The sequence below is a fragment of the Manacus candei genome, unplaced genomic scaffold, assembly GCF_025592945.1.
Source record: "Manacus candei isolate 608988 ecotype Guabito, Panama unplaced genomic scaffold, ASM2559294v1 h1tg000037l, whole genome shotgun sequence".
NCBI classification, from domain to species: domain Eukaryota; kingdom Metazoa; phylum Chordata; class Aves; order Passeriformes; family Pipridae; genus Manacus; species Manacus candei.
The window spans coordinates 1,102,949-1,127,856 of NW_026138085.1; the positions used below are offsets into that span (position 1 = coordinate 1,102,949).

The 24,908-nt window shown below is 59.8% G+C and overlaps 4 protein-coding genes across 8 annotated transcripts; 1 reads left to right on the forward strand and 3 right to left on the reverse strand.

Moving 5' to 3' along the window:
- The first annotated feature begins 1,331 nt into the window (after positions 1–1,331).
- PAIP2 (poly(A) binding protein interacting protein 2) lies at positions 1,332–9,646 on the forward strand. Of its 2 annotated transcripts, none has more exons than XM_051793825.1 (4): positions 1,332–1,438; positions 4,891–5,056; positions 7,180–7,359; positions 8,505–9,646. In XM_051793825.1, exons 2-4 carry the CDS (start codon positions 4,919–4,921, stop codon positions 8,568–8,570), a joined length of 384 nt encoding a protein of 127 aa, XP_051649785.1. In that variant the 5' UTR covers positions 1,332–1,438; positions 4,891–4,918; the 3' UTR covers positions 8,571–9,646. The 2 variants fall into 2 exon arrangements, with proteins under 2 accessions (XP_051649785.1, XP_051649786.1); XM_051793826.1 differs by having other exon boundaries at positions 1,336–1,438; positions 4,897–5,056.
- A 1,615-nt stretch (positions 9,647–11,261) lies between these two features.
- SLC23A1 (solute carrier family 23 member 1) lies at positions 11,262–15,786 on the reverse strand. Of its 4 annotated transcripts, none has more exons than XM_051793789.1 (15): positions 15,645–15,786; positions 15,069–15,146; positions 14,750–14,851; positions 14,482–14,639; positions 14,301–14,389; positions 14,153–14,220; positions 13,887–14,068; positions 13,670–13,790; positions 13,410–13,566; positions 13,082–13,229; positions 12,858–12,963; positions 12,651–12,780; positions 12,304–12,447; positions 12,087–12,182; positions 11,262–11,961 (listed from the first exon to the last, which is right to left on the reverse strand). In XM_051793789.1, the coding sequence occupies exons 1-15, from the start codon at positions 15,678–15,680 to the stop codon at positions 11,717–11,719; spliced, it is 1,860 nt and encodes a 619-aa protein (XP_051649749.1). In that variant the 5' UTR covers positions 15,681–15,786; the 3' UTR covers positions 11,262–11,716. The 4 variants fall into 4 exon arrangements, with proteins under 4 accessions (XP_051649749.1, XP_051649748.1, XP_051649746.1 ...); XM_051793788.1 differs by having other exon boundaries at positions 14,750–14,854; XM_051793786.1 differs by having other exon boundaries at positions 14,750–14,854; positions 15,069–15,221; positions 15,645–15,749.
- A 58-nt stretch (positions 15,787–15,844) lies between these two features.
- Positions 15,845–17,669, reverse strand: MZB1 (marginal zone B and B1 cell specific protein). The gene is made up of 4 exons (XM_051793829.1): positions 17,441–17,669; positions 17,051–17,157; positions 16,394–16,498; positions 15,845–16,303 (listed from the first exon to the last, which is right to left on the reverse strand). The coding sequence occupies exons 1-4, from the start codon at positions 17,654–17,656 to the stop codon at positions 16,126–16,128; spliced, it is 606 nt and encodes a 201-aa protein (XP_051649789.1). The 5' UTR covers positions 17,657–17,669; the 3' UTR covers positions 15,845–16,125.
- Positions 17,670–18,230: 561 nt separating this feature from the next.
- On the reverse strand, positions 18,231–23,723 carry PROB1 (proline rich basic protein 1). Its single transcript, XM_051793770.1, has one exon. The coding sequence runs from the start codon at positions 23,043–23,045 to the stop codon at positions 18,588–18,590; it is 4,458 nt and encodes a 1,485-aa protein (XP_051649730.1). The 5' UTR covers positions 23,046–23,723; the 3' UTR covers positions 18,231–18,587.
- Between the last annotated feature and the right edge of the window lie 1,185 nt (positions 23,724–24,908).

Below are 24,908 nucleotides of genomic sequence, written 5' to 3' on the forward strand. Positions count from 1 at the left end.
GCTCTGTGCTGTGGAAATGAGTAGAAAGAAAAGCCTCTGTTAAAGATGAGAAAAATCACATCCTGCTGGATTTGTAGAGTTGGAAGTTGTTGTGAAAGTGAGAGTAGGAAGAGCATAGTACTGATCTTTTTAATGATGATCCTTGCAGGGGTATTTTTGCAGTAAATGTGTGACAGGCCCTGGGAACAAGCTGGTGACCAATAAAATCAGTATAAACACATTATTCAAGGGAGAATCACTCCCCAGAAAATCCTGTAGGGTTAGTTGTCCCTTACTAAAATTTAGGATGAAGGAAATAAAGGGCTGAGCAGAGGAATGCTAATGAGATTATTATCCTCGAATAGCACTGTCCTGATTCCCAGGCAGCCTAAAGGGGTGGGTTTGATGGCAGAGGAGCCTTTCTAAGAGTTTAGCTGAGCTCACTGACTAGGGCTGAGCCTAAAAAGCTGCTCATGTCTGGTAACCCCTTAACCACTAACAAATTCCAGGGCCTCTGGTGCCTGTCCACTGATTCCTGTCACAAACACACACTTTGGGGCTTTGCAATTGCACCTCGAGGTGTTTTTGTGCCACAAAACACCTCGTTTCCCATGTTACAGCTGGGGCAGGTGTCCTGAGGGGGTTGGTGACTCCAGATTTTATTCCCTGCTAACTTCGATGGCTCAAAGGGCCTTTGATTCCCTTGGTGTGTGGTTTCTTTGCCTCACGGAGGTTGTGAAGCCCAGCCTGGAAGTGACCGAGGCTCACAGAGCACCGTGGGCAGGGTGGGGCATGAGAGTCATCCCCACCTTGTCCTGAGGAAAGGAGAGACTAAAAATTGCTTTTTCAGCACGTTTGGTAAATGGGGTTGAAGCCTGGGGGGTGTTCGGAGACCCCCTTTTTATGGGCACGAGGCGTGTTCGGGAACCCTTCAATGGGCAACGGAGGGGGCTCGAGGATCCTTTCGTGAGCACCGGCGGTGCGGGGGACCCCCTTCAGAAGCACTGAGGGGTGTGTGGGTACCGCTCTCTGAGCACCGAGGGATGTTGTGGAATCCCCCCAACTGCCGGCGCCACAAGATGGCGGCCGCCCCGCCGGACTGCTGTTCCCGGCGTGCCCAGCGTGCGCCGCGCGAAATGGCCGCTAGGCGCCGCGCGCGGAACTACAACTCCCGGTACACCTCGCGCCGGGTAGGCGCGAAAAAGACTACATATCCCGGCATGCCCCGCGCCGCCCCTCCCCATGCCCACCCCACACCTCCGAGGGCCCAGCCGGGCGCGCGCCGGGGAGGGGCGGGGGCGTGGCGTGCGCGCGCCGGCGTTGGCGGAAGTGACGCGCGTGCCGCGGTGTGTGGCGGAGCGGGCCGGGCCGGGCCGAGCGCGGAGCCGAGCGGGGCCGGTGGGGCCGGTGCGGCCGGGCGGGACACGGCGGAGCGCCGGCGGCTCCTCTGACACCGCAGGTGAGCGCCGGGGGTCGGCCCCGGCTGGTTGGGGGGGCCGGGGGGCGCCGCCCCCTCCCCTGAGGCGGTGCCGCCGCCGGGCCGCGGCCTCCACCCCCCGCGGCGGGGCCGCCCCTCGGTATTGTCTGAGGCGCCATCCGGGGCCTGCGGGGGCCGCCGGGCCGCAACAAAGCGGGGGCGGCCCCGGGGCCGAAACAGAGGCACCGTGAGGGGGGTCTGACACACGCTGCTCTCACAGACACCGCCTCGCTGGGCCGTAAAACTCAGCGCAGCGCTCGGAGGCCTTTATATCAGATATAAACCTGCGCCCCGCGTGAAATGATAAAGAAATGCGCCTATTAGACGGGTTTAATGAGCTACGTCGATAACTGCGCTAATCTAAACTGATAAGGGGGAGCTCGGCCGCGCTGCTGGTTCCGGGAGGAATCGCCGCCTGATAAACAACTTGCAGGGCTCTAAAACACCTTTTTTTAATCTTCAGCGGCCACTAAACCCCTCACGTGTTGCTCTTGGGTGCTTGAAGCACATATCTTAATTTTTTAACTCCAGTTTTTCCCCTCGCGGGTGAGGCCCAGGGCGCTGTGCGGGTTTAGGCCTGACCTCACCTCCGGAGTGGGCGGTGGATAATCTTCTTTCGTGACTGGGTTGTAAATGCAGAATCTTCAGTCACAAAGGCCTGAATTTTAATGATGGTCGGGCCGGGGCTCTTCGTGGTTGTGACTGCAGCAGAATTCAGGGAAACCGGTGAATTAGGGATGTTGTGGAGCAACGAGCTGCACCCTCCATACAGGAAACAGAGTTCACTGAAAGCCCTGTTGTTACAGGATTCCTAATTTCTCATTTAATTCCTAAGATAAAAATGCTTTTTTTTTTCATGTCTTTCCTTCTGCACTTGGAGTGTTTTTCTTGCCTCACTCCCACTCCCCACCAAAATCCTGGAGTAATTTGGGTCAGAACCTCCCAGGGTGTCCCTGTGGCAGAATCCTCCCCGTTTTCTATTCCTCAGCACTACCAGTGTTACATTTCCTCTTCCAGTGTAAGGAGCTTTGAGCTCCTCTGCTTCCCACCTACTCCCAGATGGAAAAGGTGTTATTTTTGTTCCCAGCAGTGTAGCCTGGCACTGGGTTTGTTTTCTGCAGCAGCCTGCCTAGACTGGGACTTTTTGCAAGACTGAAGTGGCATTTGGCTCTTCCCCCTCAGAATTCCCTACAGCTCCTGACTGAAATGTTGTATCCAACACCAGGGAAACAGGACTGATCTTGTCCTCACACGTGATCACAGAAAGCAGCTGGTTTGTCTTTTAAAATGTAGAAATGGGAAGATTTATTTGTTTTATTGGAAGCTGCAGAAAATGAAATTAGGAGTGTTGTGAAGGACTGGCCTGGGGATTCCTCACTGTTCCTGCAGGATAAATGTTGGTTGGAATGTTCTCCTGTGGGAAAAACATGAATGGGCTTGGGGGTTCATCAGAAAAAAATCAGATATTCAGGTTGGGCCTGAGGTGCTGCTGGAACCTCCTCATCCCCATTGTCCTGGGGCAGTGATGGACAAAGCTGGTTTGGTCCAAGCTGGACTTCCCTCCCTCCCTCCCAAAGCTGTAGCTTGTGTTCTGTAGGAACGCTTCAGGAATGGGAAAAGCAGCCCATGATTCAACATATGAACCTTCCAAGCTTTTACAGAAACGAGTAGGGTTGGTTTGCTGGTTTTGGGTTGGGTGTTTGTTTTTTTTTTAATTATTTTTACCTTTCTGACTTGTCTGGTACAGTCACCTTTGTACAGGAGCTGCCTGAGTTCCTCACACACTGCTGGGGCACTTTCCTTCAGGGGAATAGGAATATCAGATGAGCTACACAAAGGGAAAGGTGGAAATGCCTGTCAGTAAAAACAAAACAAAACAAAAAATTAAGCTTTTTAGGCTCTATTTCCTGCACTCCATCCCATGTGTTGGCCTGGGAACAGCTGAAGTGGCTTAAAGCAATTTCAAGCTTGAATTGGGATGTTAAATGCACTGTCCTTTCCTGTTTTATATTAAACGCTGCCAATAATCCTTAGCAAGTTTGTTTTGAAAGAACATCAAAAGGAACCTGTTTTCCCTTGCTGGAATACCAGGGATCTGCTCCCATTTGTGGCACTTCCCAGGGAGCTGCAGTGACTTCCCATGCTGGGGGTTGCCTTTGATTTAAAAACCTGGAGTAGAGCAGGAATCCAGGCAGGTTCCTCCTCCTTCGTGCTTTCCTTAATGGGTCCTTTGGATGTGGCAGGTTTTTGACCTGGTATTATCAAGAATTTTGACCCAAAACTTGCATTAATTCCCTAGATAACAGGACTGAGTGGAATCCAAAGAGAAAATGTGAGGTGTTACATGATAAGCCCTTGAACTGTAATTAAAAGACAAGGCTGTAATTTGACACCCCCTTCTCTGAATTAGTCACTCTTTGATATGCAGACAAGGAGCTAAAATGGTGTTTTGAAAATAAAATAAAAATATTTTCCCTCTCTGCTGCATCCTTTCATTGCGAATTTCAGCACAAGGAAAACATTGAAATTTGGGTGGGTTTTTTGAGCTCCTTGCCTCACTTTGTATACTGTTTTTAAAAGAATTAATACTAGCAGGATCAGTATCCAAAAAATACTCAACTTTTGCAGCACTGATCTCTGTACTGGAGCAGGTACAGGAAGGGCAGCAGTGTTGTCTCACCTCAGAACACACAGGATTTGTGTGAGCAGCCCTGGGGCTCTGAGCCCAGGGTGATGAGCTCCAGCTCATGGCCTGGTGGAGCGGCTCATGCCGTTCCTGGGACAGGGATTCAGGCTAAATTTAGGATTTATCCTGCTTTGGACCCTCACTAGGTGGAACAGACCTTGCTTGCCAACTGTACCTTTGTTCCTGGAGCTCAGGCCTATCACATATCCAGGGCATGCTGAGAGATCTCCAGGCTCAGTCCGTGGTGGAAAGTGAGAGGAGAGGCAGGAACCCTCTTCCAGTGCCTCCTGATGTTGTCTTCACCTGGAGCTGCCCAGGCAGTGGCCTTTGTCTCCCAAAGCAGCTCTGAGAACTTGGCCCTGCACGGGGTCAGTGCCTGGTTGCTTCTTTCCCTCTGAGGTTTCCCAGCAGTGAAACTTGGCTTGTGTCATCACACACAGCACTCAAAAGTGCTTTGGAAAACAGATTCTCATTTGGAATGTTGCCTTAAACACTTTCCTACTGCCAAGTCTGTGTGCTTCCTGTTTTTTCCTGTCACTTTTCATTGCCTTTAGTGAGGTTTAATTTGGGAAATTAATTTGTCAGTGGACTGTGCACACAATGGGAATGGTGTCAGTGGTGCTTATGATATCAGAGCTCTGCTGCGGTGGGGGAGAAGCTGCCTGGAGCCTCCAAATGCAGGTGCAGCCTTGCTGGGCTGGTGCAGGGGCTGAGGAGGGTGCCCGTGCTGACTTGCTGTGCCCCTCAGTTGCAGGTTTGGGATCGAGGTCGCAGCCATGAAGGACCCAAGTCGCAGCAGCACCAGCCCCAGTATCATCAGCGAGGACGTGATCATCAACGGGCACTCCCACGAGGACGACAACCCCTTCGCCGAGTACATGTGGATGGAGAACGAGGAGGAGTTCAACAGGCAGGCAAGTCCCCCCCTCTTCCACGGCCTGGCACCTGCCTGGTCACTACCTGGCTGAAGGGGCAGTGCCAGGGCTTGGCAGCCGGGGTATGAGATTGGCAGTCCTTGGGGGAGGAGGGTTTAGATCAGCCCTGAGAGTCATCCTGGGGAACAGACAAGCCTCCCTTTCTCTGGCAATAAATACTGATTTTCTGTAGTCTCGGTGGAAAATACAGGAGGTACAGCGTGTTCTGATGCATCCATTAATTCTGTACTTCTCCAGGAGGGAGGGAAAAAAAGGTGTTGACAGATGTGTGTGGCGGTTGGGAAGGGCTGGGCCGGGAGCTGGATGTGTGTGGGCATGCTGGCTGTGATAGTCCTGAGCTGGAAATTCCAGGTGCACAGCTGCCTCGGGAGCAGCACTGCTGTTCCACAGGGAGTGGGAGGACAGAGCTGTTGGGTGACAGTCCTGCCCACTGTTTAGTACCCAAGTGCCTTTGAGCTGGCCTTCTCCACTCTGTGTCTGCGTTCCAGCAGCTGTGGCTGAGCTGCCAACATCAGACATGGCAGCAGCTCTGCAGAGGGGCACTGAGCTCATATAAAGTCAGGTGTGCTCCCAGAAACTCCATCCTCTTGTGAATTGTTTCCTGTTTGGTGGCTTTTTGCCCCTGGGAACTGTGCTGTAGTTGGCCAATGGGGTGTATAGTTCTCTGGAGCTGATTTTTCAGGTGCAGACTCCGTTGTCAGAGCAGAGGAGAGGTGGGAGCGTGACAGGAGAAGGGACATCTCAGGCAGGCAAACACCAGTGGCAGCCTGGTCACCACCTGCTGCAGGCACAGCCCTCTGGGAGCCTGAGCAAGTTAAACTTGGGCTGGAAAACACCAACAGGCAGTGCTAATTTCCAGACATTTGGGGAATTAAATGTTATTTAGTACTCCAGGAGCTGCCATTGAGGCACCTGTAGGGGTACAGGCTGTAACCAAACCCCAGGAGCTGGGCAAGCCCTGCTGTAACACGAGCCTGTGGCTGTGTGCCCACAGTGTGCAGGACAGAGGCAGTGCATCCCATGGGATGGATGGGAGGTGCCATCCAGACCGGAGTGCTGCTTTGGGGAAGCACTGAGTCAGCATTCCAGGCGGGGTTTGGAGTGCCTGGGCAGTGGCTGGGAGCACATGGCAATGAGTCCCTCTTCCCCAGAGCACCAGGTGAGCTCGTGGGTGTGTTTGCCCCACGGACAGGGACACAGATTTCACAGGAATCCTGAATTCTGGCGTTAACATTTTCAGTTTGGTGTTTGTGTAGCCGAATTTCTGCTCCAGGAAATTCGAGGAGGTGTTTGATTTCAGAGTGAAGGACAAATAGGAAAACTTGTTTGAGCTTCCACTGGGTGAACTTCTAAATCTGTCCTGAATCATTTTTCCACTCCCTTATGTCTGGGGAGTCATTCACACCAGCTTCTATTTCCCTGCTTTCCAGTGCTAAGCACTGTGATGCAGGACATGGAAAACTTGTGGAATGAACTCCCTCCAAAGCTTGTTTACTGAACAACCAAACAAAACTGTGCTTTAATCTCTGCACTGGTCAGTTCTGCATGGCTTGGTTTGTCCTGCTCTCAGGACAGCAGGGCTGCATTCCTGACAGCTGCTGAGATCAGGGGGTTCCCAAGGAGAACCACAGTGGGTGAACACACAGCCAAGGAGATGCTGCTTGTTCCAAGAGACAGGCAGTGGTTGTTTTCCTCCCAGGAGTCCTGCAGGACACTTTCCTGGGGAGTGTGCCCGGCTGTGTGTGTTGGCACAGTTCCCTTCCTCATACTTGCAGCAAGTTCAGTCCAGACTAGTTGGTACAACTGAAATTTTTGCTTGGAACCAACATTTTCCTTCTTGAGTTCATAATAAGCTGCAAACAAAACAGCTGGGGCTGGGGTTGTTCTCATGCCATTCCCTTTTCCCAAGTTCCTGGGACAAAGCACTTTCCTACCCTTGTTAAATGCCAGCTGATGGCCTTCCTGCCACCTGGGCATGGTGCTAGGCTGGGGTCCTGCTGGATAGCTGGGAAGAAGGTCAGCTGGGGGCACACACCTGGGAATAAAACCCCCCCAAGCTGTCAGCAGTGTTTGTTGCTGAAGCAGATCCTTCTCTTGGACAGATCGAAGAGGAGTTGTGGGAAGAAGAATTCATCGAGCGCTGTTTCCAGGAGATGCTGGAAGAGGAGGAGGAGCACGAGTGGTTTATTCCAGCCCGTGATCTCCCACAAACAATGGATCAAATCCAGGACCAGTTCAATGACCTTGTTATCAGTGACAGCTCATCGCTGGAGGATCTGGTGGTAAGTTCAGTTTCTCCTGTTTCTAAAACTTGAGTGTTTGTCCAAGGCTGGGTTTTACTGCTGCTAAGGGCAAGAGAGAGTCCTTCACAGGAGGGCTGAGCCTGTTAAAGGTGCCTGGCTGTGGGGTGGGATGTGTGGGTGGGGGATGTGTCCTCATGGGACCTGACCTATTTGGTGTTTTTTCATGCCCACGTGGAGCCTTTCCCAGTCCATGGCACAAGTTCAAGAGGCTCTGGGTGTGGGGAGGGTTATGAAAGCACACTGTGAGAGGGTCACTGGGCACCTCTCACTGAGCCCTGGCCCAGGGTCTGCTTGGGACTGGGAGAACTGTAGAAATTCTAAGGAAGGGCAAAGCAGCCAAACTGTGATATTTCCCTCTTTTTGCTGTCTGACTTCTGTCCAGAGCTTAACTCAAAGGAAAAGGCAGTGTGTACTTATTTTCCCTCACAGAATACGAAGTTCCTGATACACAGTACAAAACCCACACTGTCACAAAATTGCTGTGGGATTCAGATGCAGACCCCGACTTTTTCAAGCTAAAACAGCTGCAGGCAGCAGTTTCAGACTCAATTAAGAACAGGAAAACCTAATCCTCAATTTCTTTGTGATGAAGAGCTCATTTTGAAGGTGCTGGTGCCCATCTCTAACTGCAGGACACTGGGCAGCAGCAGCAGCTTGCCAAGGGGGAGGACAGGGTAGTCACAGACATGTAAAAAATCAATACACTGTTCATACACATTAAATTCCCAGAAGTGGCTGAAGTTCCTGGAACAAGTCACCTCTTGCTTAAATAAGCAAAATTAAAAAACCTCATGGCACATTTTAACAGCTCAGCTTGAGAAAAGGCTATTTCAGCACGAGGGGAAGCTGCTGTGTTGGGTGCATGCCTGTGGTTTGCTGCTTATTCCCTGAGCCCTCCTCTGGCTGAAAACTTCAGGTGGAGCTGAGGAAGGATGGATAATTCAGGGAGTAGCACATGGGAGTGGACTTTTCTTGGCATCATGGACTGCTGATAAATGTATGCCTGAGTGTTCCTCTAAATCTGCTGACTGTTCCTGATGCTCTCTGCCTCTGATTTGTCTTCAGCTTGAAAATGGAAGATGAAAATAATGACTGAGCTCGATGTCTGTTTTTCCCTTCCTCAGGTCAAGAGTAATCTGAATCCAAACGCAAAGGAGTTTGTTCCTGGGGTGAAGTACTTAAACATTTGAGTAGACTGGGCCCTCTTTTGGTGGATGTAGCACAATTTCCACACTGTGAAGCCAGTATTAGAAGATTTAATTGTAAAAGCTCTCTCTTCTTGTCACTGTGTTACACTTATGCATTGCCAAAGTTTTGTTAGTCTTGCATGCTCAATAAAAGTGCTGAGACTGTTATTAAGTAAATCTGTCAAAAGTTTAATGGAAACATAATCGGGCCTGGCTCTGTGCAAAGGAGGCAGTGAGGTAAGAAGCACCAGTCAAGTTGAGACAAAGTACCACGTTAATAAAACCTTCTGCAGACTCTGACTTTTTAAACAGGACTTGGAATTTGCGGTGAATGGTCTGTTTTTACCTAAAGATGTGTTAACTGGTGCTAGCTTGCACCTGATAATGCCTTAACTTCCAAATGAAAGTGAGGAGATCTGATTGTTATGCAAATTAGCTAATGTTCCTTTGAGGTATCAGTGTTGTTACTAATGTTGATTTTCCCCTTACAAAACGTGCTCCTGGGAAGCAGCTCGAGCTTTAACCCAAATCGTGAGCTTTAACCCAAATCTTACAGACCTGTACAGAGTCGTAGATCTCAGCTCCTGAACTAACAGCCAAGTGATTGGGAGGAAGAAATTCCCTGTACTTTGCAGCGTGTTCCCGCATTAGAAACGTTCCACTTCCCGATGATGTTCAAGGAATGTGAGTTTTCATCACAGTTTCTTCCAAGCCCCCGGTGCCGTACATAGCACTGCCTATGTAACCCTTAGCATCCTTTCCATAGCTGGATTTAACCAGGCAACCCCCAGCATTAGTGATTTGAGTGGTGCTTTTCCCTTGCTTTGTTTAATCATCACTACACAATAGTCTACAGCACAACGACTTTTTTGGGGTTATTTTTTTTTTTTTGGTTTTTTGGTTGGTTTTTTTTTTTCCTCTTTTAATAAAGCTAGAACAGTTTTGGCTTCTTAAACTTCATATTTGGGTAGGTTAAGCTGCCATACGTGTTCAGTGTGAATAGTGTTTAAGTTGAAAATATTGTAAAAAAATTATATTTTTTCAAAAATATTTAAAAAAATAAATAATAGTAGAACTGATGTGGTGGCTGTCTCGTGAATGGGCATCTCGCACGGGAACTCGCTTGGCAGCGCCTGCAGAGAGGGCTGGCCCTGGATGTGGTGCCTGGAAGGCTGTGGAACCTGATGGCCCAGGATCCTGGATGAAGCTGGACTCTGATCTTTTCATGGAATCACAGAACTGTTTGGGTTGAAAGGGACCTTAAAGATTCATTTTCACTTCATGCCATGGGCAGGGACACCTTCCATTAGACCAGGTTGCTCCAAGCCCCATCCAGCCTGGCCATGGACACTTCCAGGCATAGGAATTTCTCTTTCCTCACACTCCCTGTGCTCCCCCTTCATTCTCCCAATGACTGGTCCTGGCTCAGCCCCACTGGCAGCCCTGGGAGCAGCTCATGGCTCCAATAAAGCTGCTCCTGGTGCTTGGCATGAGCTGTGGGAACTCTGGAACTGTGGAATCATGTGGTGGCTGCAACAGTCCCGTCCATTTCTGCTTCCTAACTGTCCATGAATCCCAGAATATCCTAAGCTGGACCCACAAGGATCACAGAGTCCAACCCTGGCCCTGCACAGCACAGCCCCAGCCTTGCTGTTGATGTCTTTTGGGTTTAAGCTCTGATTAAACCAAACGGGAACACCTCAGGAGCTGGAGCTCTGCAGGGCTGGAGGGGGAGGCAGAGCCTTCCCTCAGGTGTCCTGCAGCAGAACTACATCATCTGTACTCCAGGGGGGAGAACCCCTCCCTCGTGGGGGAGTTCAGGCACATGAACCCATTTTACTGTTGCTCTGTGAAATGTTGCTGAAGTTATCCCGGGCTCTGCCTTCCCTACCGGAGAGCCAGCCTTCCCAGAGCCAGAACTACCCCGGCATTTCCACTGGAGGTGGTTTAGACTCGAGCACCTAACAGAGAAAGGCAGGAAATAACACACCACTGTTCCACAGCCGATTTTTATCAGGAGTGGGAGAGTTTCACCAGCGAGCCCTGCGTGGCTGCAACTTGTCCATGAACCTCGGCCTGTCCACGGTCACCTTGGGGTGGTGGCAGCTGAGTGCAGCAGCCAGGAGCCAGCGTGTGGAGCACCTGCCTGGCTGTGGGCTGCTCTCCTGGCGTTGTGTTATCACCCTCCCATATCCCAGCCAACTCCAGGATGTTTTAGGAGAGGTCTCCACTGGGATGGAGCTGCCACTGTCCTGTCCCTGGGTTTGGGATGTGACTGGAGCAGAGGTCGGTGGCACCTGGTGCTGAGGTTGCTGCTGAGCAGCACTTGTACCACATCCAGGCTTCCTCTCACTCCTGCTCCAGCCCCAGGAGTGGGCTGTGGGGACAAGAAGCTGGAACAGGCCTGATCAGCCACCTCTGGGCCTGCAGCTGGGACCCAGTGCCGGCACCAGGCAGTGTCACCAGCACAGCCAGGACAAAGCCAGCTCTCCAGAGCTCCCCACGCACGAGGGGTTTGCCAAGGCCCTGTGCTGAGCTGCCTCTCCCGCTGCACCGGGTCAAGGCAGAGCCCACCTGGATGAAATCCAGCGTGTCTCCGTGTCGGGCAGCCTGGCAGGGAGTACAGAAAGGTGCTGATGCAGCGCAGAAGGGTTGAGGGAATGGTGCAGGAGGCAGCAGAGACGCTGGTAGGGCTTGTGTGCTTGAATATTTTATTACTTTTAATGTATAATCTTAAATTAGGCTTCCTAAGGCTGGTCTGGACACTGCTCCACACAGAGCCTGCACCAGTGCTGGGTCACCCGGCCAGAGTGAGGGCACAGCGTGGAAATCCATGGCCCTGGGTGGGAGTTGGTGGCCCCGGGGCTCTGGCTGGCTCCAGTGGTGGCAGACAGGCTTCAGCAAGCACTGGATGAGCCTCAGCCGGCTGAAGGTTGGGGTGGAGCAAAGCACGGGGGTGGCAGTTCCCGGGCGGGTGCCCCCGGAGCTCGGGGTGTCCCCCGGGAGCAGCGTTGCGTTTCCCTATCCCTGTGTCCGAGCCGAGCACCAGGAGCCTTGGCTTTGGCCTTGGTTAGTGCTGATGGATCCCAAGAGCCTCCCTGGGAGCTCGGCTGGGCCTCTCCAGCGCCGGGCAGGAGCCCTGCCCTCGCTCAGACCTTGGTGCACACCGACACCCCGTCCGCGCCGTCCTGCTCATCCGCGGCCGCGCCGCCGCCGCGGGCCCGGGCCCTGAACCCCGTGAACAGCGGGCACACGGGCACCCGCCGGAGCCACCGCGCCCTGCGCACCGCGCCCATCCCGAACGGGAAGTCGTAGCTCCGCAGGCTGGCGCCCGCCGTGCTGTCCGAGTGCGCGCCCGCCTTCCACTGCACCAGCCCTCGCTCCTCCTGCGTCCCTGCGGCAGCCGCGATGCCCAGTGTCACCCCCTCGCCGTGCCAGGCTCTCTGACAGCTCCAAACCGACACGAATCTGCCCCAGCCCCTCCTGCTCCCCTGCCCCGGCCCCGTGTGTTGCAGTTACCCGGGATGGTGTTGTCCAGGACGAAGGCGATGGTCCCCCCGACGAACATCTCCGTGGTGAGCAGCACCGTCAGGATCTGGTCCAGCTCGGGGACACCTGTGAGAGCGAGAGATGGAGCCGGGCTGTGCTGTCATGAGCTTATTAATCAGTGCTTCCCTGGGGTGGGAGGCCACCCCTCCTCTCTCCCCAAATTAGGGCTTTTCGTGGCTGAGGGTACCTGTGTTAATGGCCCCGGGGTTAGAATCCAGGTAGTTTGGCAGCGTGAGCCCGAAAAACATGGCAAAGCCCAGTACGAAGAGGTTTCGGGAGGAATTCATGTCGACGAACTGCAGGTTGGAGAGGCCGACGGCCGTGATCATTCCTGTCGGCAGAGACGCGGCGATGCAGGCGGAGGTGCCCGCGGGAGCCGGGCACAGGGAGGGGCTGCCCCAGCAGGGGTGCAAGGAGGCGGTCACGGTCCCACCCAAAACTGCCCTGCATCACCAGCCCCAAAATCTGCGGGGACATGGCCCAGGGCTGCTGAGAGCAGCGCTCCGGATTTGGGGGCGACTGCGCCGCAGTTACCGAATAAGGTGCAGAACATCCCGCCGAGGACGGGGTCGGGCAGGGAGGCGAAGAGCGCCGTGAACTTGCCGACCGTCCCCAACACGAGCATGATCCCGGCCCCGTACTGGATCACCCTCCTGCTCCCCACCTGCACAGAGACAGCGGCAGGCGGTGACGGTGCCCGCGCCCCCCGGCCGAGCCGGGATTCCTGCCCAGCTCCGGTACCTTGGTCATGCCCAGGACGCCGATGTTGGGGCTGGAGGAGGTGGAGCCGTTGCCGGTTCCCAGCAGCCCCGCGATGATGCAGGAGATGCCCTCGGTGAAAATACCCCTGAGGAACAACGCGGTCGGGCTGGTCCCCATCCCACTCTCCTGCGGCGTCCCTGACCGGTCTCCAGGGATGCCACGGTGTGAGCGGGGTACCGTGGAGGGGAAACAGCTGTCTGTACCTGTTAATGGCGTGCACGGGGGGCGGGGGGGCCCCTGCCAGCCGGGCACAGGAGTAGTAGTCCCCAATGGACTCGATGATGCCCGCCAGCGTGGCACTGAACATGCCCAGCACGGCCGCCGAGGTCACTGTGGGCAGACCCCACTGGCCTGCCCGGGGTCATAGCAGGAGGTCAGGGTTGGGGGCCACCTCAGGCCCCCCTGGTACTCACCACTTTGGGGCCCCCCACGGGTGTTCCCCAGCCCCGGTGATGCTGCACCAGCTCCCCACATCCCCCAGGGCGAAGGGGTATCAGGAGGTCCAGCCCCCTGGGGCTGCCAGACACTCACAGGGGTAGGGAACCCGGAACCAGGGGGCCACGGACAGGATCTCCCCCCGGGCATCCGTCCTGGCCTTGTACCCATATTCCTCGGGCTCGCTGGGGAAGACACCGGTGCGGGTCAGCACGTAACAGAACAGCCACACCACCATGATAGCCAGGATGATCTGCAGGGCAGAGACCAGGGAAGCATCCACAGTGCTTACAAACCCATGCCTGGCAAAGGAGGGATTTGGGGGGCACTCCAGGATGCTCCCAGCCAGTCCCTACCGGGAACATCTTGAAGATCTGGAAGCGAAACAGGACGAAGCCGCGGCCCCGGCGGTAGCCGGGCAGGCAGATGGCAACCTGCCGCAGGTACTGGGCAAAGAGCACGATCAGCAGGATGGTCCTGGGGGAAGAAAAGCACAGGGTCCCTCGTGCCCCTGGCGTCCTCCTGGCTGCGTTGGACAACCCTGCCCCCCTGCCCCCCGTCCCTGTGCCGTACATCACAGCGATGCCCCAGTGGGAGCCGGCGCGCTCGCCGGCCGCCTGGAACACGGACAGTCCGATGAGGGACACGGTGGGGGTGACGGTCAGCGGCCCGATGTAGCTGAGCAGCGCCCCGGGGAGCCCCAGCAGCCCGATGACCACCTCTACCAGGCTGGACACCATGATGGCCCCCTGGATCTGCAGGGCATGGAGAGGTGGAGAGAGGGGGGTCAGTGGCCTGCCAGGGGTTTTGGGGTCCCCGGCGGTGGTGGCAGGATGTACCTCTCGCATGCGGGGCTGCCAGATGTGGGAGGTGTTGAGCGGCAGTGACCAGTTGCCATAGATCTGCTCTGGGGGGGGAGGGGGGTGAAGTGGTCCCGGGGGGGGCAGGGAGCAGCTGGACACCCCCCTGCACCCCCTCTGCCCTCACCTTCAGGAGGGCATCGCCACTTCTCCAGGGCCAGGATGGACTTGGCAGGGATGAGGAAGGCCAGCGCGCTCGCCTGGAAGAGGGGCAGCCTGGGGGGACGAGAGGGGATCCTGTGCCCACGGCCCAGGGGTGGGCAGGACCCGGGGGTGGGCAGGGGGTCCCACCGGGGCCACGGCTCTACCTGATGCCCACGGTGGTCTGGATGAGGGTGGTGATGCCCACACAGGTGAAGATGGTGCCGATGAGGTAGCTGACGGTGAGCTGGTCCTTGCCCACGCACATGCTCTCGGCCAGCAGGAACGGGATGGCGACGGTGCCACTGAAGCAGGTCAGGTAGTGCTGGGGGGCAAGGGGGGCTCAGCAGGGTTGGGGGGGCCATGGGTGCCCCATGGTACAGGGAGCAGGGGCTTGGGATCTGCCAGTGGGGCTCCCCCCTTTCCAGGCTGTACCTGGAAGCCGAGCAGGATGCAGAGGTACCAGGGGGGCACGTCCTCAATCTTGTAGAGCATGTCCACCTCCGGCTGGGGGGGCCTGGTGCCCACCCTCGGGTCCTGCTGTGTGGGGGCACAGCTCAGCCCTGGCTCACCTTGGGGACTGGGGCCAGGGAGTGGCACCCCACACTGTCCCCATAGGTGGCACAGGCTGCCCCATGGGAGCCCTTGTGCCCTCAGGGATGGTGAGGGGTCCTGGCCGGCTGGTCTGCATCCCATGGTGTGTTACAGATGGATTCGGGGTGCTGTGCTGCCCACGGGGTGCCCCAGTACTCACCCTGCCCTCCGCAGGCGGCTCCTTCCCGGGGGTCTGTGGGGAGCCAGCAGGAGCAGGAGCCAGAGCCAAGTTCCCATTCTGGCAGTGAGGGTGAGGTGGGGGCTGGGTCAGTGTGGGCCTGGGTGTCCCATGGGAACAGGGCTGGCCTCTGCCCTGGGGATGTGGGGGGACACCAGGCCATAGCTTAACCTGTGTGTCTGCTCAGTCCCACCCGGCACCACCTCTGACCCTCAAAAGGGGTCTAGGCTCCAAAACCCACTGGTCCCTCTGTGATGGTTTGTCCCTGGAAAGTGTGGAGGGGGGTTCCCGCTGACCCTAGGGTGCCTAGACCACCCCGCAGGTGCTGGGAAAGCTGGCACAAACCAGTCCCAGCCGCAGCATCTCTGCATGTCCCGTTGGTCCCAGGATTCCCCGCAGTTCCCAGGCTCATCCCGCCCTTCGCCAGCCCCAGCAGGGCATCCTGACCCTGCGCTGGCCATCGCGTGAGTCAATACCCCTGGTCACCACCTCCCTCCCCGCCGCCCCGGGATGCGATCAAGGGATGGGGATTGGGACAGGGATGGAGGCTGCGTTCACCTGGGGCTTAGCCAGGTCCCCCGAGCGGGTCTCCATCCTCCGGCGACGCGTCCCCGGCGGCGATGTCACCGCTCGGGGGTTTTATGGCCGTGGGAAGGACTTTAGTCACCTCCCGGGCGGTGGCCGTGGCAGGGGCGGCGGGCGGGAGGGCGGCCATTGGCTGCGGGTTGTGAAACCAGGGAGCGCAGCCCCGGGACGGGTCAGCCATTAACTGCTTTAATTGGGGCTGCACCCGCCGGGAGCACCGCGCGGTGAAACATTAGAGCCGGTGGGTTACAGAGTAATTCCGGGCGGTAATGTCCGGCCGGGCGGGGCAGCGGCTGCTGCCGCATCTCCCCCGGGCTGCGCGTCGAGGGCCAGCGGCGACAGCGGCGACAGGCGACACCGGGAGGGCTCCCAGCGCCCGGCACGTGTCGGCTCCCGCCGGGGACGAAGTCGGCTCCGAAGGTCGCCGGGGCATTAAGCATTAACCGCGCCGGGGCTACAGCTCGTTCTGCAGCGCCTTGGGGGGGGCGGGCGCCCCGGCCTTGCCGCCGCCGCACGGCCCCTTGTCCCCGTGGCACAGCAGCTCCCGCAGCGCCGCCGGGCCCCGCCGGTGGCTCTCGTAGATCTGCGCCTCCCCCTGCTCGCCCACGTAGCCGTGGCACATCTTGGAGAGCCTGCGAGGAGCCGGGGCGGTCACGCTGCACCTCCCGCCCTGCTGGGGGGACAGTGCCCGGACCCCCCCGCGTTGCCAAACTCGCACTTACCTGCCCGGCCATGGTCCCCCCGACACCATCACGCTCACGGGCTCCCAACTGGGCAGCCCCGGCCCCGCCAGGCGCTTCTGCCCGTCCAGCTCCTGCACCCCATAACTGCGAGGAGAGGGGGAGCGGGGGAAAAAAGGGTCCCTGGGAACACCCCTGTCCCTGGGGACACCTTGATCCCGGGGGATACCCTGGTCCCTGGGGCACCCCAATCTCTGGGGACACCCCTATCACTGGGGACACCCTGGTCCCTGGGGCACCCCCATCCTTGTGGACACTCTGATTCCTGGGGAACCCCCATCCCTGAGGACACCCCCATCCTTGGTGACACCCTGATTCCTAGGGATACCCCTATCCTTGTGGACATATCTATCTATGCCTTGGACATCCCCATCCTGGGGGACACCCTAATCCCTGGGAACACTCCTGTTCCTGGGGACAACCTGATCCCTGGGGATACCCTGGTCCCTGGGGCAACCTTATCACTGGGGACTCTGATCCCTGGGGATACCCTGGTCCCTGGGGCAACCTTGTCCCTGGGGACTCTGATCCCTAGGAAGACCTCTATCCTTGGGGACACACCCGTCCCTGGTGACACTTTAATCCGTTGACAAACTCCATCCCTGGGGTCAACCCCATTTCCAGGGACACACCACTCACCTCTCCCAGTCCTGTGAGCAAGTCCTCTCCAGCACCTCCATGTAGTCAGACTCCTTCAGTGCCTTCCTGCCCACCTTCCCCTCCGCTCTGCTCAGCTGCTCCTCAATCTGTGGAAAAGAGCAGAATCTGGGCAGTGAGGGTGGCAGCCTCTCCATGACCCCACTCCCAAGCAGGAGTGGGATCTGCACCCCTTCCTTGTGGCCCTGGCACCTGCAGCACTTCTGCAGGGGTTGGTGGGTCCACGAGGAGCCCCAAAGGCCCTTCGGGGTGCCAATGCGGGGATGTGCATCAGTGGGGTGCCCAGGGGAGCCAGCAGCGTCTCCCCAGGCTGAAGCAGCCCTGTGAGGGTTCTCACTCGCAGTCCTGGGGGTCCATCTCCCCCATCCCCACCTGGAAGGCGATGGCTCTGCAGGCGTCACAGCGCAGGGACTCGGGCATGTGGGGCGAGAGCTGCTCCTCGGGGCTGAGCTGGGGCGCGGGGACGGAGTGGGACCGGGCGGCGGGGGGGTCCCCACACATCTCCTCGGCCCTCGGCCCCCCCAGCAGGCTCAGGGTCAGCCACGCTGCCAGCGCCGGCCCCATCCTGCCTCTGCCTGCCGGCCCCATCCTGCCCCGCTGCTCACAGCGCCGGGGGAGCTGCGGGGTGGCTTTAAACACCCCGGGGCCAACGCACCTGCATCCGGCCCGGGCAGGAAGGGGAGTGTGTGCGTGGGTGTGTGTGTGTGTGTCGTCCCCCCCCCCCCCCCCCCAGCGCCCTCTCTCAGGCAGGTTTGTGGTGTGGTTCAGTCCTGTAACGACTCATCCCTCCTCCTCCCCCCAAATCCTTCCGGGATGGTGTGGACCTACTGGGGCTGGGGCTGGGTGGGGGTTTGGGACTCAGGGATGGGGCTCAGGGATGAGGTTTGGTGTTCAGGACTGAGCTTTGAGGTTAAGGGCTGGGATTTGGGGTTCCAGGCCGAGGTTTGAGGTTGAGAGTTGGAATTTGGGGCTCCTGGCTGGGGTTTGGGGTTCAGGGCTGAGGATCAGGGTTCGCTGATGACTGCAGAGTCCCCTCCTGCTCCCAGGGGTTGGGATTCATCTGGTGGACACTCCAAGACAGACAGATGGACTGCAGGTCCCGAGTGCCTCAGCCTCTCACCCCCACCCCTCTCTTACAGACCTTACAAGCACAGTAAGCAGGTTTAACACTGTATCAGCATTTTTATTACTATTTTAGGGTGTCTGTGCTGCCCCCGTGGCTAGGAGGGCCATTACCCCCTGTGCCGACCAGCCCGGGTCACCCTTGGGATGGGACCAGAGGACAGGCTTGGCATCTTGTCCCTTTGCCGGCAGGGGTCCATGACTCCATGTCCCCCCCAGAGCTGTCAGGTGCTCACACTGGAAAATACCCTTTTCCTCCCCGTTTTCGTGAGGAGCCAGCGAAGTCCAGCCGGTGCCCACTCAGCCGTGGGCAGGGGCACTCCCGTGCCAGGGGTGATGCTGACTGTGGGACTAAAGCCCAGCCCCGGGAAGGGACATTCCAGGCGGGTCCGTCCCGTCACATCCGGAGCTGAGGTCCCTTCTCGGGGCTGGTGCGGGCAGGGGGCTGGGCGGGGCTGGGGCTGGCCCGCATCCCCGTGGGGATGTAGTACAGGCTCTCCAGGTACCCACAGTCGGGACCCCCGGTAGCAGAAGCCCCCTCGCCCTTGGGAGCAGAGCTGGGGGTCCCGGCCGAGCCGGGGTTGTCGGCAGCCGGCAGGTCGGGGTGTGGCGGGGAGGGGGCGGAGGGTGGGGGCGGTGCCGGGAGCCCCGGGAAGCCACCGTAGGGTGTGTAGGATGGGCCATAGACCCCCGGGGCCATGACCAGGGGGTTGAAAGGTGCCTGGTAGAGCCCGGTGTGAGATGCCACTGGTGGGACGAGCACCTCCAGGTACTGCCCGGTCTCGGGGTCGTAGAGTGTTTTCATCTGGGGCTGCCGCGGGGGCTCCACGTAGTAGCACTTCCCGCTGCTGGGATCGACCAGCATCCTCCGCTGGGGGGGCAGGGGGGCGGCCGGGGGCCTGGGGGGGCTCTGCCTGCTCCTGCCACTCGGTGAGGCAATGTCAGTCCTCCTTAGGAAGTGGGGACCGTCCTCCAGGTGGGGCTGGGCCGGGGGCTCCGCAGCGGCTGGGCCCTCGGGGGGCCGGGGCAGGGGGGGCTCAGGGCTGGGTTTGCTCCAGGGCGCTTCCCCACCAGCCAGGGGATACAGCCCCGGGCCCAGCGGAGCACTGGCTGGGCTGGGGACCAGAGGGGATCCAAAGAAAGAGCTGGACATGCTGGAGACTGACGGATGCCCAAGGGAAGCTGGGACTGGGTTGGTGACCAAGGGGGATCCAAAGGATGAGCTGGTGGGGTTGGGGACCAAGGGGTTCCCAAAGGATGCACTGGATGGATTGGGCACCAAGGGGTTCCCAAAGGATGCACTGGATGGATTGGGCACCAAGGGGTTCCCAAAGGATGCACTGGATGGATTGGGCACCAAGGGGTTCCCAAAGGATGCACTGGATGGATTGGGCACCAAAGGGTTCCCAAAGGATGCACTGGATGGATTGGGCACCAAAGGGTTCCCAAAGGATGCACTGGATGGATTGGGCACCAAGGGGTTCCCAAAGGATACATTGGGTGCATTGTGGACCAGTGGGGACCCAAAAGATATGCTGGATGGATTGGGGACCAAGGGAGACCCAAAAGATGCGCTGGATGGATTGGGGAACGAGGGGGACCCAATGGATACGCTGGTTGAATTGGAGACCAAGGGGTTCCCAAAGGATGTGCTGCACAGGTTGGGAACCAAAGGGGTCCCAAAAGACTTGTTGTGGTTGGAGACCAAGGGAGTCCCAAATGATGTGCTGGCCAGGCTGGAGGCAGATGGGTAGCCAAAGGATGAGTTAGTCACATTGGTGACCATGGAGGTCCCAAAGGATGCACTGGACAGGTTGGGGACTGCAGGGGTCCCAAAGGATGTGCTGGTTGGGTTGGGAACCAAGGGGGTCCCAAAAGATGTGTTGGCTGGGTTGGGAACCAAGGGGGTCCCAAAAGATGTGTTGGCTGGGCTGGGGACTAAGGGGGTCCCAAAGGATGCACTGCCTGGGTTGGGAACCAATGGGGTCCCAAAGGATGAGCTGGTTGGGCTGGGGATCAGGGGGGTCCCAAAGGATGCAGTGCCTGGGTAGGGGACTGAGGGCAGCTTTGGCATTGGTGAGGATTTGGGGGCTCTCTCGGGCATTGCCAGGTAGTTGGAGTTGTCAGGTGGGTGTGGCTCTGTGGCTCCCGGCCACTGTGGTGAGAGCTCCCAGGGCTCCCTCCACTCTGGCAGCTGCCCGGGGGCACCGTCACCTCTCTCCCCGGCTCGGAGAGGGGCAGAGGGGCCGGTGCCACCAGCAGAGCCTCCACTGCCCACCGACATCCTCCGGCTGCCCAGCGGCTCCTGCCTGTGCTCACTGGCCCGTGGCTCTGCCAGGCTCCTCGCGGCCGGTTCCGCAGGCCGGGGCTGGGCGCTGCCGCCGGCCGGGGGTCCTGCCCGGGGGTCCCCGCTGTCACTGCCGCCAAGCCACTGCCCCGTCACCTCGCACCCCTTGGCCACGTGGAGCCCTCCAGTGCCACCAAGGCTGCGTCCCTCCTTTCCCTCCATGGGACCGGGTGGTGACGGAGGGAGGAGAACGGTCTTCTCTGTCCGCAGCACGGCGCTGCTCTGGGCCGGGGAGCCCTCCCTGGCCACCGGGGACGGCCGACCCACCAGGACGTGCAGGTGGGTCTCCACGTGCGGCACCCCCTCGGCCGCCGGCGCCCGCGGTGGCACCCTGAGCTCGCTGCGCTCCCGGCGCGGGGGGGACACCGGCGGATCCTCCACGGCGGCCGCTTCCCTGCGCGTGGCCTGGACCCTCGTGATGTTGATGGGGGAGCTGTGGGTGGGCGAGGGCTGGCTGCCTGGGGGCTTTGTGGGCCCCTCGGCACACACTGGGGCCGGCTCTCGGCCGGCGGCTGCCGGCACCTCCTCCCCGCCCGGCTCGGCCGCGGGCTCCCGGCGGCGCACGGAGGTGCAGTGGATGACCAGCGGGGTGGCCGGGAGCGGGTCCCCGCTCCTCGCCGGTGCCGCAGTGCCGCGGGATGCGCCGGCAGTCCCGAAGCTGAGGCTGTAGCTGCTCTTCACCAGCTTGCGCACGTCTCGGGGCTGCGGGACGCGCCCCTTCCCCTTCTCCTCTGGCTTGGGGGGGATGGCCGGTGGGGACCTCCGGGGTGCCGGGATGCCAGGGCTGGGTGGCCGGCGGGGTGCTGCCGGTGGCTTCTCCTCCGGCCGGCTCTGCGGCAGCTTCCTCATCTCCTGTGCCCGGGGGGCGAGGTGACGTCGCGGTGGCGTGGCGGGGAGTGCCCAGCTGTCGGCCTTGAAGGGGAGGGCTTGAGAGCGGATGGGGCCGATGGCTCGCTCCTTCAAGCTGGGCCACGGCTTTGGTGCTCTCCCAAATCTGGGGGCGACATCCAGCACCTTCCCCACCCCGGGCTGGCCTTCGAACAAGGCGCGCGCTCGCTGGTAGCAGATCCTCTCCGACGTCTGTTCCTCACTGGCACTGGGCAGCCAGCGGCCCTCCAGCACCTCCTGGTACTTCATCCTCTGGTTGAGCTCGTTGAAGGTCTTCCTCAGGTTGCAGACAGTCTCCCTGGTCGCCTCGCTCAGCACCACCCCCTTGGTGGGATGGGTGGTGGTGGTGTTCCCCACGGACACGGGCATCCCGCCGCCCCGCAGGTCCTCGGCCGAGACGCTGCAGTCTGAGCGCGACAGTGAGCTGGACTTGCCCTCCAGACCATCCCCCAGCAGGTCGGTGCCGGCGGAGGACGGCCCCGAGGAGGTGGAGCTGCCCCGCAGCCCCTTCTGCTCCATCTTGATGCGTTGCTCGTACTGCATCTTCTTGGCCAGGACGTTTTTCACGAGGCACGAGGCCGCCCTGGTCCTGTCGGTGCCGCTGTCCAGGGAGGCCGTCTTCATGAACTGCTGGTAGTTGAGCCTGAAGTCGTCGCCGATGGCCCTGCCCTTGCTGGGGGGCTCCTTCCTGGCAGGGGGCTGGGGCTGGGGCGCCGGGCCGTCCCCCCGGGGGCCAAAACCCGTCTCCTTCCTCTCCTTCCTCTTCAGCAGGATCTGGCGCTTGGGCACCGTCCTCTTCTTGCCGTGGCCTTTCCTGGCCTCTCCGCTCTCCAGCTCCACGTCCACGCACTCGAACTGCTCCTTCCCCAGCAGCTCCCCGTCCACGGCGGCGGGGAAGGGCCAACCCACCCTGCCGTGGAGGGCCGTCCCTGCGCCCCGGGGCTCCCCGGCGGCCGCCGGCCACCGCCGCGGGCGCCCGCCGTCCTCCGACAGCGAGTTGGAGAGGCTGGACGAGGTGTGGGAGCTGCACATGTCGAGGCGGGCGCCGGGGAGCCCCGAGAGGCTGCGGAAAGCCCTGGCCGTCAGCGCCTGCACCTCGCCGTCCAGCTCGTCCGAGTCGCTGGGCGCCCCGCCGAGCATCCCCCCGGGCTGCCGGGGCACCGCCGGCTCCCCGCCCGCCGCCGCGGCCGTCCCGGGCTGCCGGTCCCCGCCGCGGGGACCCATCCTGCCCCCCTGCCCCGGCGCTGGGCTATTCTTAGCCGGGCCGGACAGCTGAGCCTGCTGCGGGCGGGCGAGGGGGCCGGGCGGGGGATCGCCGGGGGCCCCCGCCGGAGCCCAGCGCTTCGGGGCAGCCCGGGGGGGCGGCCCCTCCTCGTCCAGATACTCCAGGCAATCCTTGAAGGTCTCCGTGCCGTCCGAGCACAGCGCGGAGTGGTAGGAGGACACGGAGGACCCCGACATGCTCTTGGCGAGGTCGTCGCGGGGCAGCCCGGGGAGGTTTCCCTCCTCCTCCTCCTCCGCGGACCGGCGGCCGTTCCCCCCCGGGCGGGCACCGTCGCCGTCGGGGCCAGGCAGCTCGGCGGGGGACAGCGGCACGGGGTCCCTCTTGGCGCGGGGCATCGCGGCAGGGGGGGCCCCGGCGGAGCCAGCCGGGGCCGGGGGACCCTCCTCGGTGCTGGGGCTGCTCCGCCGGGGCCGGGGAACCCTCCTGGGTGCGGGGGCCGCTCCGCCGGGGCCGCTGGCTCGTCCTTCTGGCTCGCCCGCCGTGCCGGCGGCTGAACCCGGCGGGGCAGAGCAGCCCCTCGATCACATGGACTCAGCGAGCGCCAGCCGGGCGAGCCGATGCCAAGTGCATTGCAGGGATGCCACGGCCGCCCCCGGCCTCGGGGACCTGCCGGGGGGCTGCCGGCACCACCCCCTGCCCCCTCGCCCTGCGACGCTGCTCCCCAAGCCCCCAGGCGAGGTCCCAGGGCATCCCTACACCCCACACGGGTCCCCGGGTGTGTGATCCCGTGGAACGAGCTGGGCTGCCCCGGAGCTGGGGGACCTGCAGACCCCTCTGGGGATGCCCCATCCCCGCTGCTGAGGGCACAGCAGGGTCCCAAAGCTGCAGCTCTGTCCCCCCCATGGCTCATTTCCCAGCCCCTCTGCCCACCTCGCCACAGGGATGGTGTGTCCCCATGCTGTGGGTTCCCCAAACCCCACCCTGCCCCAAGCAGTGGCTCCCTCAGATCTAATCCAAGTGGCCAGGAACACACTGAAGGCTTGGGATGACCCCGGGCATGGAACACCCCTGGGACTCACAGGAGCTGAACGATGGACCGCTACCATGTGTCTTTTTTGGGGAGACCCAAAGCCAGCAGCTGGGGTGGCTGGTGTGGCACGAGGGTCTCTGCAGCTTCCTGGCCCAAATCACCGCCGGTGGAGCCCAGTCCCAGCTTTTGTGGGGATTTTTGCTGTGAAGCAGCAGTAGCAGGTGCTCCCCAGTGCTGCCAGCCCCAGAGCAACCTGATGCCCAAGTCCTCTGGGTTCATGCAGAGACTAAATTTAAACCTTGGCAAGGAGAAGGAGGCGAGGAAAGCTTCCCAGAGTGCTGGGTTGGTGCTTAACCCTTCACTGGGCTGAGTTTGCAGGTGGCATTTGTACCCAGGGGAGCAGAGGGTACCTTGCCATGGGCAGCACTCACTGGCACAGTGGCCTTGGGCAATAGAATGTGTGTGTGATTTCAAATTCCCAAATCCCTAAATCCCACCCTTTCTTCATGGAAAGGGTGGTCAGGCACTGGCACAGGTTCCCAGGGCAGTGGTGGAGTCCCCCATCCCTGGAGGGATTTAAAAGACATGTAGATGTGGCACTTGGGGACAGGGTTGGGGTGGCCTTGGCAGTGCTGGGGGAGCAGTTGGACTCCATGGCCTTAGTGGGTTTTTCCAACCTAAGTGATTCCATGATTCTGTGGAATATTGATTCTATAGCTGGGTCACTGCTGGCTCCAACCCTGGGGACGTGCAGGCAGCCCCTGCCTGCTGCTGGATTTGCAGTGCCAGGGGATGTACAGACCCACAGCACAGGGGGGGATGTGGTTCCCCTCCAGCTGAGCTGACTCCTTGATCCCAGCTGCTCCAGATTCCAGCAGGATGCTCTTTCATTCTCCCTCCTCTGCCGAGGGTCACACCCAGGATCCCAGTGCCACCAGCAGCTGATGGGAACAGGAGGTTTGTCCAGCCCAGGTTCACTGGCGTCCCACTGAGCCTCCCAGGGTGTCTCACTGATGCCTTTGGTGCATCTGGGTACCAGTGCTGGGGGTGAGGAGGAGGCAGGGAGGGCACAGGGACAGCTGTGGGAGTGGGGAAGCTCTGGATAAGGCAAAATAATGAACTCAGCAGGAGGATCCCTGCGGGCACAAAGGGAAAGGTCCTTGTGCTCCTGCCTGCAGGTCCTGGTAGTGCTGAGAGCCAGATTTAGGGCAATGACTCGTGTAACTGC